Genomic DNA, 19,136 nt, shown 5'->3' on the forward strand with positions numbered 1-19,136 from the left:
CGTTATTGCACACCTCCCAAAAAGAAACAACAGAAGTCATTATGAATTCTGTTTATTTCTTAATCTCGGAGACACTCGGCAACAGAAGTTCCCTTCTGTATGTTTACAGTGGTTAGCTTTGGAAGCACAGAAGATTCTGGTGTTTAAATCAAGGACACCAGTAATTAGTAACTCAAAAATGAAGGAATTGGAAACCTCTGCGGTATACTGAATTTATAAAACTAAAAGGGCATCTTGTTGTGCTGACACAGAATTAACCAAATAGTTCATAAAGCATTAATCACTCTAAGAGCTCAGTTTGATGAGCCTTTGCAGACTGACTTCTGCCTTAGTTGCATAGATAAGACTGAGCTAGACGGCAAATACAAAAAAATAAAGTGCAAAAACGTTTAGGGATGACTGAAGCATTGTAGTTTTGAAGCACTTTGATTGCACAATGCTGGCTGAGTGGTTAATGAAGGCACTTGATGGTTTGTGAGATGACCAGCTGATTAGACATTTTCCTTATTTAAATGATGCAGTATTCTGATTAATTCCTCTTTTGTTTTTTTCACTGCAACAAGAGCTGCCCTGGATGTCACCAAGGCATGCATGGGTTGGGGCAGTCTCGTACAAAAGACTCCAGCTTGCCCTTAGACACCTCCATCAGTGTAGTGTAGGCAGTCAACTGGGGTGGAAAAACACAAGAATATAGGTGGATAATGGAAGCAAACTCTGCCTCTTTAGGTTTGGTCATGTTGAAATATATGTGCTATACATGGAATTCATTTATTGGTACAGTAATTGAGTTGGCAAATTATCTAAATTGCTTTTCTAGCACCCTACTACACCAAATTAACTTGTTTACTTTGAGGTGCAGTTTGCAAAATGTTCAATTACAATTCTTCGTTGCAGACTCAAAAGCTCTGGTGAAAAGGTTTCAATGCAGTCTATACATTGGTTTCTGTTTCAGGCATTGTATTGCATTTATGGTCACTTCACTGTTCCTTCTGATGTATAGGTGCTCTTGAAGAATTCACTATTGACCTTCCACTTTATTAGCAATATTTAACTTAACAGATTAAGTTATTACTTCGATTGCATTTATACTTATTTGATTTATTGCTAAGACTAATTTAAACATAATTTAACAACTTACCTTGTTCAGGACCGGCTTTGTGGAGAGGACATCATAGAGGGTCTTGAAGGAGATGTTCTGTAAAGACAGTGACCGTCACTCTTAATGTAATGTAAAATACTACTTTGTGGTGCTAGGCCAGCTGTGTTTGGCAAGGTTCTAAACATTTACACATTAATTGCTTGCATTACTTGTATTGAAACTTATGTTTCTGGGGCACTACTGTCGGGGAGGGAGGCCCCTCTCCCTCGAGTAGGTTTGTGATGAACTTACAGGCTGTAGCGTCTGATTCATGCACTTCATCCCTGGTGTCCTGCGGTCATCCAGGAACAACGGAGCCTTCCAGTGATCGTAGTTGGTCTGCAGCAGGTACCACCTGCCCTGCTTTAAGTTTAGTCTGGCAGAGAAAAGAATGGCTAAATGTCCACAGGTTCTTATAGTAAAATTCTATCCTTTCCAGAACATCTTGTTGAAATACAAATGAATCATTGCCATTCTCCCTGATGGTGCTTATATATTTAATATATATTAAATTCTGAATAGATTTCATATAATGTGTATAATTTCAATCACTGTTACATGGTATTTCACCCACGTTACATATGTGTGCGCACTGTTCAGAATGATTAGTGGGAGTGTTTGGCATTGGCGTTTTAGTTCTGTGCATGAAAGAGCAGTGAGAGAAGTTAAATGACACTAAGGCAAGGGACGTTCCACTCACTCCAAGGGTTTGAGGCTCTCTGTCCTGGACCGGGTGATGATGCAGCCCTGTCCAGTCTGGTTTCCTCCCAGGATGTAGTACGCAGGTGCCAACAGTTTCGTCTTGGACAGCAGGGACATGGCTTCCTCATAGCTGCCACATGTGGAGGAAGCATGCTTTATTTCTGGCATGTGTACTAATTTAACCATGCTTTGGTAACTGGAGTGAAAGGGTTCCACTGAAAGCCCCCAAAAGTTATGTGACTTGTTTAAGGGTACAGGAATGCCCTAGGGCTTAAGCCTGGGAACCCGGGAGATTAGCGTTTTGACCAGAAGGTGGAAAGCCAGTCTTTTCGCTAGCATGTCTTCTTGGGGCATTTGTGTGTGGGGTTAACATTGCGCTACAGTAACCTGCCTAGGTGGAGGCTCTTCCTCACCTGGTGGCATTCTCCAGAACTGTGCGAGTCAGGAACCCCATCCACATGGCATCTCTATGATGTAGAAGCCACTCTATGATGCCTATGAAAGACAGGTAAACCAACATAACAAATGTGATCAGTAAAGGGTTGGTCTTTGACACGATAAATGTGGTCTGTAATGACCATACACACTCATGTCTACCATGAATAATGACCATGTAATGATATGTATACCATGAAAAGGCATTATGCAGACATGCTTCATAATGAACTGAGCAGAAAAGCACGTGATGCTATATTTGAGGCAAAACCAGCATTTTTTAAGCATGTTTCATATAGGTAATTTGACCTTTATATTCTATTGCCTACTGGGTCTGATTAAGCATTTTTTCCCAAGCAGAGATGGTGAGGGAAAGGGGCTCACCAATATAGCCTCCATCCATGCTGAAGCGCTCATTGATGGTGAGGGAAAAGGAGTGCTATGAAGAATGAGAGAAAACAAGGAAAATGTTTCACTAAATAGGTTTGTGAAAATACAGTCTGCATAATAATTTGTAACTATCACTGGTGTTTACTTTAGATGTTTATAGTACTAAGCTACCAGGAGTGTGACAAATAAGTTATGGTAACACGGCAACAGACAAAGCCCAGAGCATTCTGTGAAACCCTAACATTGTCTGGCTGTCTGTGGCTGAATGCTGTGGCTATTACTTGGAAAAGCTGTTTATAGGCAGTATACAGCACATGATTGTGTCATAAATCTTTGAATTTCCAGCCTTGCTGTCCCAGTTTAAAGGGCATTCTCAATACTTTCCCTCCACTCCTGTGCTGTGCTGTCTGCCCCTGTCTTTTCCAGTCCTTCTCCCCCCTCATCTCCACTCACGGGCTTCATGCCAGTCAGCATGCCTGCGTAACCGGCGAAGCCTGTGGATTTGAAGACAGTGTGGTTGCTCCTCCTGAAGTCAATGTTCACCACCAGTGGTTTCAGCTTCTCTGTGATCGTCCAGGACTTGTTCTTCATGTCCCATCTATAAAGGGAGATAAATACTGGTCATTGGTGTCAACAACAGCAAGCAATGAAAGTTCTTATGTATGCAGTGTGTCAGATTTGTTCCTACTGGCATTTCAATGGCTTCTAATAAACAGTCAAAATGCCAGAATTTAAGAATCGTAGTTCATACACTGTGGTTTGAAATTATTCCGTCCCATTTCTGAGGCCTGTAACAGAACTTAAGCAAACTAAAGTCTCACCCCATGAAGAGTCCAAAATCCAGATTTCTACCATGGATCAAATTTCCTGTAACAGCATCAAACAAACAGCCCAATATCATGATCTACCATAAAAAAGTAAAGAGTAAGACAAATGTATAAACTGTGATTCTCTAGCTTCTAGTACTTACCATTTGAGTCTTCTGCAACAACTGAGGTGCAAACCGTGAACACTTCATAGAACAGATTGAAAAGTGCAATTTCACCTGTAAAGGACAAACACGAAACATGTTTAACAAGATGACCACATTTCCATTACATGTCTGCCAGTTAAAAAAAAATTCAGTCTACAAGCTCGTCCTCTCACATACCCAAAGGAACTCCTGAAGCTGATGCAATTCCTTTAAGCTCCTCGTTATATGGATATGGAAGTGTATCAACTATGAGAGGCTAAAATAACAGAGAACCTGCTGTCAGGAGTGGTGGAATGAAACTGTACGCTGGATTTAGTTTGAAAAGGATATCCATTTAAAATAAGTCAAGTAACTGCTGTATACTCACCAAAACATTGTCGACAAAATCAATCAGCTTCCCACTGGGAACAAAGGCATCAGCTATATCCTTTATGACCTTGATCATGTTGGCAATCTACAAAACATCAGGGAAGTCACTGACTGGCCTCACTGTCTTCCCAGACAATGGAATCATTCTGTGTTGAGGGTTTATGGCCATTAGTTTTCACGTGTTACAACTAATTTAAGAACGCTTTAACTGAATATAGCTTATTGATTAACACAAGTTAACTAGTTTAAAAAACATATTTAAAATTCAGTCACTCACGTCATCTTTCTTCTCAGACATTAGTGCAGACCATCTTTTGCTTGGAGGCAAATCTAGGTCCACTGTGTACCAGGTAACTGCACCTTTGAACCTGTCAATTGAAAATGTTGGCTCTGTTAACATCCTAAACCTGTGAGAAAATATATGTGGATTATTTCTTATCCTATAATTCCAGCCAGAGTTATTGGAGAATCATCATTAAAACAGTTAAACAACAATTAACAACAGTCATTGCCAGTGACCATCACTACTCTGTCGTGGCAAAACAATCCTCGGTTGCACAAAATTCGAAACAGGATACAGTCACAAAACAACCTTAGGCCATCGGAAGAAATTACTGCCTTTGCTAATTTAGTGATTACACAACATATGAAAGACTGGAATACATACGTTGGGCCCTGAGGTGGATACATATCAGTTCTGCATTCTTCTGTGTACTGCAAAGACATACAGATCATAATGAAAAGATTTGCGGGTGATTGATTAGGCCTAACAACTGTTGTCATGAATTGCAAATGTGGATAGAAACTCAATCCCATGTCTGACAATTCTATCCACTTGACATCTTGTTGCGACAGCATAATCAGCGTAACAGTTCACAAGTAGCTGGCAACCTAACATTTCATTGTTCTTTGCTTTTACTTACCGGGGGAACATACTGCGTCGATATAATCGTCAGTGTTGAAGTTAATAAAGTACAAAAAGCCCACCAGTAGGACATCTTGACTTTACTTCTGTTCAATAAATGGCAACTGCTGGAAACACGGAAGTCTTTCTGTTCTCGTGATTTGATCCTGGAACATACCACCAGAGGTACAAAGAGAATGGAGGTTTTCAACAGATCCAAAATACGCTAGTAGATAAATATACATCATCATACACTGCCATTGGGTAGCTTAAAACAGGCTGTCTAAACATCAGGAATGTCTGTAAAAGCATAGGTTAAAGGGAGAAATCAACAGGGTACACTGTGACACTGTTCCACAGTAAACCTACACCTGTTCCAAATGGTATGACTGTAGGCGACGTTTGATCGTAATTGCAGAAGCAGAAGCCAAGCATGAAACGAACGATTGCTTATGATGGTTCCTTGAGGTGAAACTGAAATCGTATATGGTTGCTTTTTCTCATAGTTTACCTGAAAGCCTAACTCACAAGCTGAGTGAAGAATAGGCTACGTCCACTTTCCGATAGTGGGAAAATGTTTTACTCTGTATTGATGTAAACTACCACTGTGTTGGTTTTTACATAGGCTACTAGTTGTTTTGTATCAGTTTTTATTTTAAACCTGTTGCTTTTATTACTGTTTTGCTCTGCTTCCTGTACGACGCACTAACATGGATTTTGAAAAGTGCTCCATAAATAAAGATTAATATTGTTGTGTATTCTGAAGTGGATGAATAGATAGATAGATAGATAGATAGATGGATACTTCATTAATCCCGAGGGAAATTTAGGTCATCCAGTAGCTTATACACTTAACTCACAAACATACATAAATCATAATAAAAACAATACACGTAGGGAGAACATGTTCACAGGGAGTGGGGTGTTTACAGATAGATACAGGATAGATCTGGCTCTATATAACAATGTGCATTGATTGTGACAGTGTTGATGTCCACGAGGAAAGTAGTGCAAAGAGTGCAGAGAGGTAGTGTTCTGTGCTTGTGTGGATAGTGGAGAGTAGCCTACTTATGCTTGTGTGTGTGAGGTGTAAAGTCTGTGCAAGGGGCTAGTATAGCCAGTAAAAAGGATAGGCAATACGCCCAATAGATCTGCAAGTAAATGATCAACCCTTCGGTTGCACTTATACATGGCCCTACATCGTACATCTTCGACGTTTCTCGAGGTTTCCCGATAGTGCAAAGGATCCTCCCACTTCACTTAGTGCTGTTTGCGAACAAGGATGGAGGAGATAGCGGTTGCTCTCAGCGCGGAAGGGATTCAGAAAAAAGTAATCTCTCCAGGCAGAGGGCAGTTATCAGCATTTGCCGATGGAACTAAGGTACTGATGTGTCGTTCAGTAAGCAAACCGATTACCATTGCCGGTATTTTGTGTTACGCAATGTATGCCTACAACGATTGAAGGATAGGTAGCTAGCTAGCTAGGAAAGCTAGCCATGGGTGTCTGGCGTAGAAGGCAAACATTCGTTAGCCTGTCCTATGATAGACAAACAAGATAAATCACCGAACCCGTTCTTAAAGTGCAAAGTCAACAATCTGTTTATGTAGTATCAATTAAATATAACCGATAACTGGGCTTGGTTTGTGGAAAGTACTAGGATATTGAATTTAATTCTGCTTGTTTGACGATGGTCCAAGAAGGTTGCTCCTAAGAAGGAGGGGTTATGTTTTCATTTTAAACTGTCGTTCATTGGAAGACCCAAATGTCTGGTGCAGTGGTATGCTTTAAAACACGTCATTCATTTTGAGTGACAGTCCGTGGCGCCAATAAAACACGACAGTGAGTTCTGTTATTCCTAAACGAGTAAGCTAAGTTCGTTTTTTTATACCTTTTATAGGAATTATCATATGTGCCCTAGCAATATCCCTTGTCTTTTACCGGTGTTACGAGATACTCAGTTTCTGAGATTCTGTGTTTCTCTGGCCAAGCTTAATGCATATTCATCCTCCAGTTGGTCATACCAGCCCAAGACCAGTAGTGATATCTGTTATAACCAGCGACCAGCATTACATTACTATGAGCTGGTTGAACAGCTAGTTTGACCAGTTTAAGCAGAGGCCCATTCACGTGTCATACATGAGTCTCGGAATAGGCAGCTGTCTGACTTTGGCCAGGTACAGCGCAAGTTGGGAGCTCAAACATGCAGACGAGTGAGCAGTTAACAATTACGTGTTCTCCCTTTGTTTTCCAACAGTTGGATAGATAGATTAAAAATTTTCCAGTGCGTTGCACTATTCAACAAATAAGTCGTAATGACCTAGGTTCATTCGCCTCCTAGAGGCCAACTTGCCATACAAATATTAATTAATAGAAACGTTTTTTGTGCTATTGCCCAAAAAGTGCTTTGAGCCTACCCCACTGCAGGGGGCGCTAGCACGAAGGGACACACCAACCTAGGGCAACAAACCTTAAATTCCGTATCAGCCATATGGGGTTACAATCTCTAGTATACAAATAAAAAAAACACAAAAAAAAATAATATGACTGTGCAACTCTGCAGTGGCGGTAATAATAGGTAGGCATAGGCAGGGATCGGTAAGCAACTTGGGCCGTGGGCCAGTATTTTCCCTCGCCACTAGGTCGCAGGCCAGAGTCTGGGTTACTGCCTATTTAGGTGCTGTGATAGCTGCCCATAAACCCAATTTATAGTCGTCTGTATGCAACAGTGTAACATCAATGTAGAAAAGGAGATTGAGACCAATTTACTAAGAATGATCTATTTTGTTTGTACTAGGTTAAGTTTCACTATCGCACCAGCCTTTGCGATGGCACAGTGTTGGATGATTCTAGGATGGAGTGCCACTGCAAACCCATGGAGCTAATCATGGGGAAGAAATTCAAGCTGCCTGTCTGGGAGCGAATAGTCACCACTATGAAGGAGGGTGAAATTTCTGAATTCACCTGTGACACCAAGGTTTGTACTGTGATTTCCATTTCCAACACTTACTTCACTGACGTAAAACACAATTAACACATATGTTAAGCTACTTCTAGCGTACTCCAGCCACAGGCGTTTAAAATATACCATGGAATGTGATATTACAACAGGAGACATTCTAAAAAAATCTATAATGTCAAACATTTGCTTGTCTTCAAAAACACAATGTTGATCTACTCAACCTACTCTGAGCAACTAGATTTTTTGCCAGATATGTCCGACAAATAAATCCGTGTTTCTGTTCTCCCCCCAGCATACAGCACTGTACCCACTGGTCTCCCAGTCCTTAAGGAACATCAGGGCAGGGAAAGACCCTCTAGAGGGCCAGAGGCACTGCTGTGGCATTGCCCAGATACACTCTCACCACTCCACAGGCCACCACGACCTGGACGAGCTGCAGGCCACCCCCCAGCCTCTCATCTTCTCTCTAGAGCTTCTACAGGTGAGGCCCCGGGCTTCTATTTTGCTGCATTTTAATATGTTATGTAATTCTAATGTCAGTGTTAAGTAAATTTAAAAGCTACATCGGCCCTGTATGAAATATATGTTTGATCTTTAGGTTCAACATCTGGAGCTTCTTCAGTCTATTTACAGTGGTTCATTGGTTTATGAGCGGCATCACCCAAAGCACATTTTCATTTTGAAAATAAATTATGTTGCAGTCAGCTACCAGTCTTGGTCCAAAACCCTTAAGGGCACATCTTTGTTTTGTGTGAAGCTCAGGTTCACATCAACCCTATTTTCCATTAGAAGTACTCCTAGCACCATCTTGTGTTCTCCAGGTTTTGGAAACGGGCACCTTCCAGCTGGACACCTGGGCCATGACGGATGAAGAGAAGATGGAAGCTGTGCCTCAGATTCATGAACAGGGCAATGCACTCTTCAAACAGGGTGACGTGGCGGGAGCTGGCGAAAATTACTACAATGCCATTGCCTGCCTAAAGAACCTGCAGATGAAGGTGAGATTAACAGCAGCCCAAAGGAACTGGGCAGCATCAGGCTAGACCATCTCACTGGTGGATCTGGGCCTTGTGTATCTGACTCTGAATCGGTATTGGCTTTGTGTAATACCAACAATTGTATATACATTTTGGTCATTAGGTTCATATTTCTTCTTGCATGGTTTACCCAAATATTCTCTGATGTTCAGGAGAGACCAGGGGATGAGCACTGGATTAAACTAGACAAGCTGATGACACCCCTCCTGCTCAACTATTGCCAATGCAAGCTCATGCAGTGCCAGTACTACGAGGTGCTGGACCACTGCTCCTCTCTCATCTCCAAATACGATGGTGAGTGGCCCCCAGAGTCTGCCTACCCACTTGTCATATGTTCCAGGAGGTCGGGGTGATCTCAAAGCTACATGGGCTGTAACACATGAAGCAGACTAATGATTTGTGTCTGATCGCAGACAATGTGAAGGCGTACTTTAAGCGAGGCAAAGCCCATGCGGCAGTGTGGAACGAGAAGGAGGCCCGAGCTGATTTTGCCAAGGTGGTGGAGCTGGACCCAAGCCTGGCACCCTCAGTGGCACGCGAGCTCAGAGCAATGGAGGAGCGCATCCGTGGAAAAGAGAAGGAAGAGAAGGGCCGCTACAGGAACCTGTTTGGCGAAAATGCCACTGCCACTACGGTAAGACAAGGCCAGCCGGTGTTTAGCAAGCCTCTCAGACTAACAGTTTAATCCTAACTAAATGAACATGTAATGATCATTCTCAGCTTTGGAAATCGATTCTCTCCAAGAATATAGGGATGCTAGCTTGCTGTGTACTAGGTAGGAGATCCTGACCAACGAAGTTCCATTTGTATATATAACCTCAGTAGTATCTGACTCTCTAATGATGGCATTGATGGCAGCTGTAGGAACAAAAAACACTTTAGGATGCCATCACAAATTCTATGTTGATATTTGTTTGTTCTCAAAGAAATGTCATTATTCAACACTCAAGGGAAGGAAAGGAAAGGGATAGTTCTGTGTTTGACTGGGCACATTCATAGCAATTTAAGGAGATCCTGCTGGATGTTCAGCTTTCATGTTGAAATGTTTCCTATGCATTTTAGGCTTTTACTTTGGATACAGAGATCTTAGGATGTGTTTAGTAAGCAAGTTCTAACATATGAATCTGTTCTGTGTTTTGCTTTATATTTCAGGGCTGAATATACTTTAGTGTGGTGTGAATTAAGGAGTCCAGCAGCTGTAAATGTGGACGCATCACTAACTCGACACACCCTTCCCAGCACAGGTTTTTATGTGTCTTTTATACAAACACACATCCGAATATTCAAACCAATGTAGTTCTTCATCTTCAGGCCATGAACGTGTGCAACACCACCAAAAATGTCTCATGATCCCAAGAAATAACATTTTACTGTGCAGCTGAAAACCTTCTCTTCGCTCAGATACAAACACTCACACACACTCTTCATGTACTGGACTTCACTAGAATTAATTAATCATGGTGGTCTACACAACTGAAGTGGCATGGTCATTCAAGACAATCCGTGGAACCAGGAACACTAGTCTTCTGACCTGGACTACAGATCACATCCTTACCCTCTTCCCATTACTTCCCCTCACCAGCACTGCATATTACTCAGTTATGCCCATTATATTCCATATTTATATTCTTTTAAACTATTATGAATTTACATGTTTTGATTGTTATTCATTGTAATCCATGCTTGAGCTTTTATGATTTAACTCCCTCATTTTGCGTTGGGGTTAAAGGAAGGACAGGGGGACGGACAATCATTGCAGCCACAGGCCAAACCTTCCGCATTTTTTATGTTTGCAAGTAACGTGCAAGGCAGTGTCACTGTGTAATGTATGTGTAAAGTCCTTAGAGTTCAACAAAACTGTTCTGTGGCTGAGCATAATGTATAATACTTATCTATCATGTATAACGACTCGTTTTTAAAAGTCTGACACTCTTGGATGGACACTTAAATGTCTCATTTTCCTTCTTAAAATTGCCTTCAGACAGAATGATGTTTCAGGAGAACCAGCCTATTGTCCCTTTGGAGTTTGTGAGGTGAGCTCTAATAAAGAAGAGTGTCATACGGTTCCTTATGCCTCTGCACTCACACGAACACCACACACTATAATGATGGGTGATGGGAAGGGAACTCATTGCCCTAACAATGAAAGAATCAAGTACACATTTTTCTATTAATGATTCACTTTATTCTTGATATAAGTACTGAAACTGCAAAAATCAGGATTACAAAATTGCCATGCTAACAGCATAGTTTCTATTCGAAAAATGGGGGGAAAGGCTTGGAGGAATTCTTTTGAAGAGGGATGGGGAGCAGTGTGTGTGTGAGAGAGAGAGGAAGGAGAGGAGGTGTGAGTGAAACGGCTCAGAGGAGGAAGTGATGGTAGAGAAAAGAAATGGCGGTGAGGGGGAGGTTATGTGCGAGAACTTCTCTCAGTCTCAGCCAGACATTCCCTTACTAGAGCACGTGCATGGATGATACCTACACAGAATAGGAAAGATGCATTCCCATTAGCAGCATTTCAATACAAATGTTATTAACTGTCCACCACATGCTGCACAATCTCCTTAAGCAATAATCCTCATTCATAAACACTACCAAAACAGCAGCCTTCGAGAATACATAATCAAGAAATGTATCTATCTGACTAAGACCTGATTCCTCCTTGTTTGATAACACATGGTTGGATTCTGACTGTGTGGTGCTTGCAATTTAAGTGCGGTTGATGTTGCTAAGTATAATATAGACACAATCTTCACAGCTCAGCTACACAGAGAGGATGAGAATAGGTAGAAGGTAACATGTGGTAAACACACAAAGCCACCAGATCATGTTACCTCTCTTAAGTCTCTCCATGGCACTCTTACTGCCGGCATAAGTGGGCCGTATCTCACGGCCCATCTCCTCAATGACAGACAGCAACTCGCTGTAGGTGGAACCCTGAGATACTTTCACAGGCTGTGAGGGAACAAGATACGTAATCCATATAAGTAGACTGACTGGACAAGTAGAAGTAGGATAATAAAGACTTCAAAATGACTTCAACTGGTAGTTACAGAAGAACTACACAAGAGTTTGTTACATTTCCATTTGACAAGACTTCTCCTAAAGAAATACACATAATAGCATGCAAGCTACAGGCAATAGGAAAATGAATGCTCTCCTTACAACTGAAGCTGCAGAAGAGCTGGAAGAAATTGTACCTGTACAAAGCCCATGGACGGTGGACCAAAATCACTGAAAGCTGGCCTAAAGTTGGAAGAGGGAAGGGAGGGGGATGGAACACTGGAGCCTGAGGAAATACAGATTTACATTCCTGTTATGACAACCCACTAGATAAGTGGGGTTTTCTAAACACATGATCATATTTGCACACATCGTGCTGTAGATGCAATTAATCAAACTTAAGTGTTTTGTAAGATAGAGATTGAGGATGGGTCTTGCAGCTAGACAACTCTGGATTGGTCTGCGTCTTTGCTGAGCCTACACCAGCGAGAGTGATTTTCATGTATAGACCAGGGCAAACGACCCGCGCCTACCCGTGCACTCCACCTTTATCTTTCTGACCTCTTTTCACTGCTGTTCTGTCGTGGCTATGAGCCACTAACCTAAACAAAAAGAAAAAATACTAGTTCACACAGGAAAGTTTTCCCTGGGAGAATGGAAACACTTCACCTGGTGGCGTGTGGTTTGATCCGGTAGGGGCGGGTGCAATCGGCTTGTAGCTCATCTTCAGTTCGCTAAGAGAATAATCACCGTTTCCGTCCGTGGTGTATTTCTATTTAACTGCAAAGCCCCGAAAGCAATTCTGAGAAGTGGGATAGATAGAATATCAGTGTAAGCATTTCGTTCACAGACAATGTGGTCCTAAGAGTTTGAGATGCTTTGGCTCTTTTTAGTAATATCTATCTTAATGTACATACAGTTATCTAAGTGGAACCCTATTTATGGGTTATATCCGGAGGTGACCAGTTAATATTTATGCGCAGGCAAACCTCTTACCAGCTTGCAATGACGTTGCTCCTCAACAAGGTAGGCGATGTAAGCTTGCTAGATAGCTAGCAACAATTCCGTAGAAATGTACTAGTGATCAGACTTTGCGAAGTTGCCTCACACTTCTTAGGGTGAGAGTTTCCCTTTCGCAAAACAGAATTTTTCACCCTAACTCCTTTCCACTGTGTGAGGATTTCTTTAAGGAAAGTTATTTCGAAAATGTGTATTTTAGAGACAGTTCCATTCAAGCTATTTAACAGCTAACAGGTTAGCCTGTTATTATGCCGACAACTAACAGCCAGTCGATACCGGTTTGCAAGTATTTTTTTTGTTTCAATTTACATAGTTCTTAGTTTACATTCCTTTAGAGATCGATGAAATAATGTTCGTCAAGGCGAATACGAGAACCATCTATATCTGGAAGTATTGTAAATGTTTCTTTTTGCCGGACCGTCTGCCCTATGCTGTCGGCAGAGGAGCTGCTTCCTTTTCCCATGACGCTTTGCGCCCTGTCAGAGGCGTGGCTCAACCACTGATCTAATCAGAGAGGGTTACAACTCTGCAATCAATGACTTGGTGTGTTTGATAGAAATAAATCAGTTGTACCAATAAAGTGATAAACAATGTTATTCCAGTTGTCTAAAAGAACTTTGTCTATTTATAGACATACAGCAGACATTACAATGAATATAAATGAAGATAAAAACTGATTTAAAAAGAGGAGGGGGGAGACTTTATGTAGGCTAGTGTTATGATCTATTGTCGATTGTATACATTACACACAGTTTAGATATTCAAGTACTCTTAATATTTGTAACACTCGTCATATCCTCGTAAATAGCTGTGAACTTCAGGAGACACCCCTCAGAACAGTTACCCCTCACAATATCATACAACCCTGTGCAAACCATGAAAACCTTAAAGTTTCTTGAAGTTGAGATCCATCATTTCAAAACCTCAAGTTGACCTCAACATCATCATAAAAAAGGCACAGCAGAGGATGTACTTTCTGTGGTGGAGGGAGTTTGCTTTGCCACAGGAGCTGTTAATACAGTTCTAGAGTGCAGTCATGAAGTGTGTTGTGTACATCAATAAAAGTTTCATTTGGTGCACCCGTGCATCTGCATACCTGAAGGGAAATCTACAGACTCCTCACACCCTGGGCACAACCTTTTACAGCTTCTCCCCAATAGCGGGTGCTGTAGAGCTCCATATGCGAAAACTACCAACAGCACAGTTTCAACACAATATCAAAGTCATCAGCAGCTGAACAGTGATGTCTGCTATGGCATAGTTTATCTATTTGCAGACCTATTACACCTTGCTTATTTTCCTGTAGGGTATACTTTGCAATATAACACAACCATTGCATTCCCATGCAAATGTGTGCTGTGTGCTTTACCAAATAAACTGCTTGCAGTTTGGTCACAATTGGTCTTTGAAAAAAAAAACACTGATGCTACAATGCTGTATGTTGGCAACAAAGCTAATTCTGGTTCCGACATATTTACAACCAATGCATATAGTTTTCTTACCGTTAGGTGCACAGTCCTCAGTGTAGCGTGCTGGGGTAGTGAAAGACTGTGGGTGGCTGTTCATGAATAACATGATTTATGCCTCCCTTTGGTGTCTGGTACTAGTGTGTGGGACCATTATCATTTTGTCTGTGTGTTGTACCATTTCAGTCCAGTTTTAGTTCCCTCTGTTAGTTTAACGTATCTGTCCACAGTCATTGTAATCATCACTGTCAAGTATACTCTGCCTCCTGTTCCCCCAATTCTGTATGTGTGAATGAGTTCTACTGCATGTGTGCATGTGTGTAAGCTGTTGCTGAATAAATGGCATACTTCTGGGGTAATGTGGTGTATTGGGCCCAGGAGCCGCCTTGAGAAGTGAGATGTCTGTTTTTCTGTGCATACTTCCACGTGAGCTTGCCACATTGGTGTCAGGAGTGAGATAGAACGCTGTGCCGAAGAATGAAGGAAGAGATCCAGGAACTGGAGTGGGCCATGGAGCAGACACGCTGTTGCTTGGGAGGCCCAGCAGAAGACGGATAGAGATGGAGGTTTCCTGGCCTGCCCTGATGGCTGCAGAGCACAGCATCGTAGGTGCTCCTAATCATGGGCCCAGAAGAGCAGCGGGACCTTCAGGGCCCTGACCAAGGCACTGAAGAAGCAATCCACTGCCAAGAAGCTAGCATGTTCACCTCACCATACCCAGATCCCTCAGCAAGGCTCTCCACAAAGCCGATGGGCAATTTGATAATCATAGCAAACCTCATTCTTTCAACTGAATCATAATAAGATCCAGTTAAACAGGGCAGTTTTATCATTTATTCCTCGCAGTATTCAAAAGATTTTCGAATACTGACCTTAAGTCCTGTTTATTCACAGAATTAGAAACTTAAGTGTGGTTTATGCCCTTGGGTTTGGCATGTAATTCTCAAAGTTCTAGACCAAATGACCTGCCTGCGATGTCAACCGAATTTATAAAGAATATATATATTTTTAAATTCTGTTGTACCTAGCACAGGGATGTAGACAGGGGGCTCTTGGAAACAATGCCCTAGGTTTTCCTAAATATCTAGACAATTATGATAGTAGGCATTTAATACAGATTCATTTTTGTCATTTCGATTTTATAAATTCATATTTTCTTCCAATTACTAATGCTGCTTAATGATATATTATTAGAGTGTAACATCATATTAGTAAATGAAGACTGCATAGACGTGAACCTACATGGGTAAATCTGACCCTCTCTTTCCATTTTCAGTTCCTGAGACATTCATCTTGTCTAGTCCTTATGGTCCACTGTCTGTCTGGATGGGGTCCTCGATCATCGTGTCTTGCTCACTCACCACTGCTTTCACAGAATCAGTAGAGGTGCGCTATGTCAAGTACAAAACTCCAGTTCTACTTTTCACTAGAAGCAGCAGACCCAGATCCTTCACTACGGGGACAGAGTGACAGATCCCTCAGAAGGGGAGCTGGAGAAGGCCAGTGTACACTTCATTTTAAAAGGTTGGAAAACGATAATAATTCTTGTTGCTATATCATTAATAATAATTCACTATTACATTCTTGATGACACCAAAACTAACTTTAATTGACTTGAAATAGTAAATTCAGAGATAAAGGGATTTCCCTCTCTGTCACTTCCATTCACCCTATAAAATAGGGGATGTAGTTGAATCCCCAGAAAGGACTGTAGCTGATTGAATGAATTGGTTACAATCGCCACAGGTCTGTCCGGTCAGAACAAGAATGGATGATGCCAAAGTCTAATGATGATGAAGGTTTATTGCACCCACACATGAAGTGAAGAGATGATGAAGTGAACAGTCCAACAAGCTCCTTGATGCTCCTCTCTCCAGCTCTGCTCCCACAAAATGGCCAGAGAGGGGGTCGGGCTTATATAGGGGCGAGAGGGGCTGAGAAGCATGTCAGGACATGCCTCAAGGAAAGACTTGAAACTGTCCCGGGGTGACCAATAAACAGTGACATTCCACTGTTTACGACCCCCCACAGAACCTAGGGATCAGCTGATAGGCTGATAGGCTGACCTCTGCCTGGACCCCAGGTCCTGTGACTGGCCCAAACAGCGGGGTGCCTCAGCTAGATACAGCTGGGAGAGAAGCCTTTTTTACACACCCCCATCAGTGATTGGCACCCCTCTGGTCCTTTCAGTCACTGATGGAGGCAATGGACAGGTGAATGTTGCTTGTGTTTTAGATGGTTGGTCTCCATAGCTCACACAAACATGGAGTCAGAGCTATTACAGGGCAGCCGGTGAGCCGTATTACACAGTAGCTACATTGCAATACAGTGCTCACCTAATTACGAATATGCATTATGCTGTGGTAAATACTTGATAAGGTTACACAAACTGCCCATTTGGATTGGCAAAACCTTTGTTTATTTGAATCTACACAGGAAGCATTCAACCGTTGTTCAGCCAAGTACTCCGCAAGTATAGACAGTGTACCAGACAGAGTACAGTTAACTGTGAACGTCAGGTTTGGGCAGCAGTTTAAATAATCCCAATTTTCTCGGTCTCTGATATTTTTCTCAAATGCACATGGATTTGTGAGTGTGATTTCCTGGCTGCTGTGCTCCTCCTCTGATTCCCAGTTGCTTTTATGCTCTAGAGAGCTGTTTGAACACGAGAGAAAAGCCAGCAGGGTCTTCCCATACATCAATGGGACAGACACAGCTATAGATGTACCACTTTTGCATCACATGACATTTGTTTATGTTATGCATCTAAAGTACTAGTAAATAAAGGAGGTCTTGGGAGGCAAAACGGGTGACAATGGCATGCATAGAAAAATAAACTCTGTAGAGTTGAAGCTAGACTTACATTTTAAGGTTGAATCAGTAATAGTTATTAAGAATATGTTGTCAGGGTAGGGACTAGGAAGGGGGGAATTTGTGTACCTGTCCAGTTGGCAAATTGAAGAAGACTTCCTTTCACGGTCTCCGTCAGAGGACATGGGTCTTCCGAGCAGGACAATGACCAAAAGCACACTGCAAAAAGTCCCCAGAAATGGTTACGACACGCACACCTGTGGCATGATCTCAAAGCAGCAGTTGGGAGAAGGCACCCTTCAAATGTGAGAGACCTGGAGCAGTTGGCAAAAGAAGAGTGGTCCAAATTACACTACTCTACGCCAAACCCTTTGTTGTGAAAAAGCTTTATCTTGGTCTCATCTGACCATATAACTCGGTCCCATTGAAAGTCTCACTTACATTTGGCAAACTGAAGGCGCTTGAGTTTGTTGTTGGTTGACAGCAGAGGCTTTTTTCCGGCAACCCTCCAAAACAACTTGTGGTGTAGGTGGCGTCTGAAAATGGAATTTGGCCTGACACATGTTTCACCTCATATTTGTACGCCAGTGGAACAGAAAGTCATGGTTGACCTCTTAAGAGTTCCTAATCAAACAGGTGAACTTAAAAATGTAAAAAATGACTGGAAATATACTTCAGTTAAATAAATATAAGATGTTTCTAGGGGTACCATTAATTGTGGCACACATGTTTTGGGAAAAATATGTATTTAATGTCAACAGTTTCTTTTTTCTTTCAATAATTTTACTTCGATTTTTGTGAATATTTACTACGATTTTTGTGAATATTTTGAGTGAAAGACCAAGAGGATAAACAGCAAAGACTTATTTTTTCATAGCCTGTTTTCTCGTTTTTACTAGGGGTACCAATAATTGTGCAGGGCACTGTACATTTATTTATCACTTTATACTTTCATCAGGCACTTGGAAAGGAGTCTTCATCATTTGTCTGGTTCAATTTTACCTTGAAATATCAGCTTCAAAATCATTTTGGTGGTTCACTGACTTTTAATACAGAGAATGGCAAGTGTTCCACTGCCACAGCACACCAGGTACGCCTGGTATTTCACTATGTAACTTTCGTGAACAGGGTGCGTCACAGCTCGTGAGAACTACGTAATGCTTTATGGTACCACCTCAGGCAACAACAACAAGACCCATCTGTTAGCTATAAGGAGAAGCCAGTGCAGTATGCTCTGTATAGACATCATGGCAGAGGCAACGAAGACATGGGTCTTCCAGCAGGACAATCACCAACAGCACACTGCAAAAAAAGCCATGGTTTAACTGCACTATAGGCCGAGTCCTTGTTTATCTGAAATGTGCACTTTATAATTGTATTTTGTACCGCCATGTTTGGCAATGTTTTTCAATAAAATAAAACATTGCATAAAGCAAGCCAATCCACTTTTCCATGTTGATAAGAGCATTACAATGAAATAAAAATTATGGAAAAAAATAACTGAAGGGACATTTTAGAATAGATAATTTGCGATTAATCGCGATACATTTTGAGTTAACTATGACAAAAATGCGATTAATCGCGATTAAATATTGTAATCGTTTGACAGCACTTTAATATATTATTTGTATGAATCATGTGCTTATGAAAGCAGGAACATGGCTTTTCTGTGTGTGTGTAACTTAGATTGTTAGGTGCCACTTAGTCTGCATACGTACAAGAGCATGTTTAGGCTGAATCCCATTTCTCCCCCTACCCCTTCGTCTTTCCCCTTCCCCTCCCCCTCCGTTTTGCGCGTTCACGTGTAGGGGTAGTGCTATCCCAATTCACGTTAAGACAGAGGGGTAGGGGAAGGGGAAGCGCTTTCTACCCCTCCAAACGGAGATTTTCCGAGGGCACACTTCAAACGGAGGGGTAGACTGATTTCC

General features: G+C 41.7%; 3 protein-coding genes across 3 annotated transcripts; 1 reads left to right on the plus strand and 2 right to left on the minus strand.

Annotated features, from left to right (window-relative positions):
* Nucleotides 1-80: 80 nt before the first annotated feature.
* On the minus strand, nt 81-5,062 carry asah1b (N-acylsphingosine amidohydrolase (acid ceramidase) 1b). Its single transcript, XM_080837951.1, has 14 exons — nt 4,931-5,062; nt 4,675-4,721; nt 4,285-4,375; nt 4,006-4,092; nt 3,816-3,894; nt 3,636-3,710; nt 3,487-3,532; nt 3,119-3,263; nt 2,660-2,714; nt 2,254-2,335; nt 1,839-1,970; nt 1,391-1,514; nt 1,139-1,195; nt 81-667 (listed from the first exon to the last, which is right to left on the minus strand). Exons 1-14 carry the CDS (start codon nt 5,003-5,005, stop codon nt 578-580), a joined length of 1,185 nt encoding a protein of 394 aa, XP_080694077.1. The 5' UTR covers nt 5,006-5,062; the 3' UTR covers nt 81-577.
* A 1,115-nt stretch (nt 5,063-6,177) lies between these two features.
* On the plus strand, nt 6,178-10,975 carry aip (aryl hydrocarbon receptor interacting protein). Its single transcript, XM_080836498.1, has 7 exons — nt 6,178-6,292; nt 7,707-7,886; nt 8,164-8,352; nt 8,693-8,869; nt 9,061-9,202; nt 9,322-9,542; nt 10,061-10,975. Exons 1-7 carry the CDS (start codon nt 6,194-6,196, stop codon nt 10,064-10,066), a joined length of 1,014 nt encoding a protein of 337 aa, XP_080692624.1. The 5' UTR covers nt 6,178-6,193; the 3' UTR covers nt 10,067-10,975.
* A 95-nt stretch (nt 10,976-11,070) lies between these two features.
* On the minus strand, nt 11,071-13,380 carry cdk2ap2 (cyclin dependent kinase 2 associated protein 2). The gene is made up of 5 exons (XM_080836863.1): nt 12,908-13,380; nt 12,581-12,713; nt 12,109-12,197; nt 11,743-11,863; nt 11,071-11,386 (listed from the first exon to the last, which is right to left on the minus strand). Exons 2-5 carry the CDS (start codon nt 12,633-12,635, stop codon nt 11,319-11,321), a joined length of 333 nt encoding a protein of 110 aa, XP_080692989.1. The 5' UTR covers nt 12,636-12,713; nt 12,908-13,380; the 3' UTR covers nt 11,071-11,318.
* Between the last annotated feature and the right edge of the window lie 5,756 nt (nt 13,381-19,136).

Source organism: Sprattus sprattus (assembly GCF_963457725.1).
Source record: "Sprattus sprattus genome assembly, chromosome: 4".
NCBI classification, from domain to species: domain Eukaryota; kingdom Metazoa; phylum Chordata; class Actinopteri; order Clupeiformes; family Clupeidae; genus Sprattus; species Sprattus sprattus.

Bases quoted from the DNA above. Each gene is read 5' to 3' on its own strand.
- asah1b (XM_080837951.1), bottom strand. From the start codon at position 5,005: ATGTCCTACTGGTGGGCTTTTTGTACTTTATTAACTTCAACACTGACG. The intron at 4,376-4,674 runs GTATGTATTCCA...TTCAATTGACAG, and splicing joins TATCCACCTCAGGGCCCAAC to GTTCAAAGGTGCAGTTACCT. The intron at 2,715-3,118 runs GTGAGTGGAGAT...CATTCTTCATAG, and splicing joins TGCTGACTGGCATGAAGCCC to CACTCCTTTTCCCTCACCAT.
- cdk2ap2 (XM_080836863.1), bottom strand. From the start codon at position 12,635: ATGAGCTACAAGCCGATTGCACCCGCCCCTACCGGATCAAACCACACG. The intron at 12,198-12,580 runs GTGAAGTGTTTC...GTATTTCCTCAG, and splicing joins ATCAAACCACACGCCACCAG to GCTCCAGTGTTCCATCCCCC. The intron at 11,387-11,742 runs GTAACATGATCT...TATTCTGTGTAG, and splicing joins CATGGAGAGACTTAAGAGAG to GTATCATCCATGCACGTGCT.
- aip (XM_080836498.1), top strand. From the start codon at position 6,194: ATGGAGGAGATAGCGGTTGCTCTCAGCGCGGAAGGGATTCAGAAAAAA. The intron at 7,887-8,163 runs GTTTGTACTGTG...TTCTCCCCCCAG, and splicing joins AATTCACCTGTGACACCAAG to CATACAGCACTGTACCCACT. The intron at 9,203-9,321 runs GTGAGTGGCCCC...GTCTGATCGCAG, and splicing joins TCTCATCTCCAAATACGATG to ACAATGTGAAGGCGTACTTT.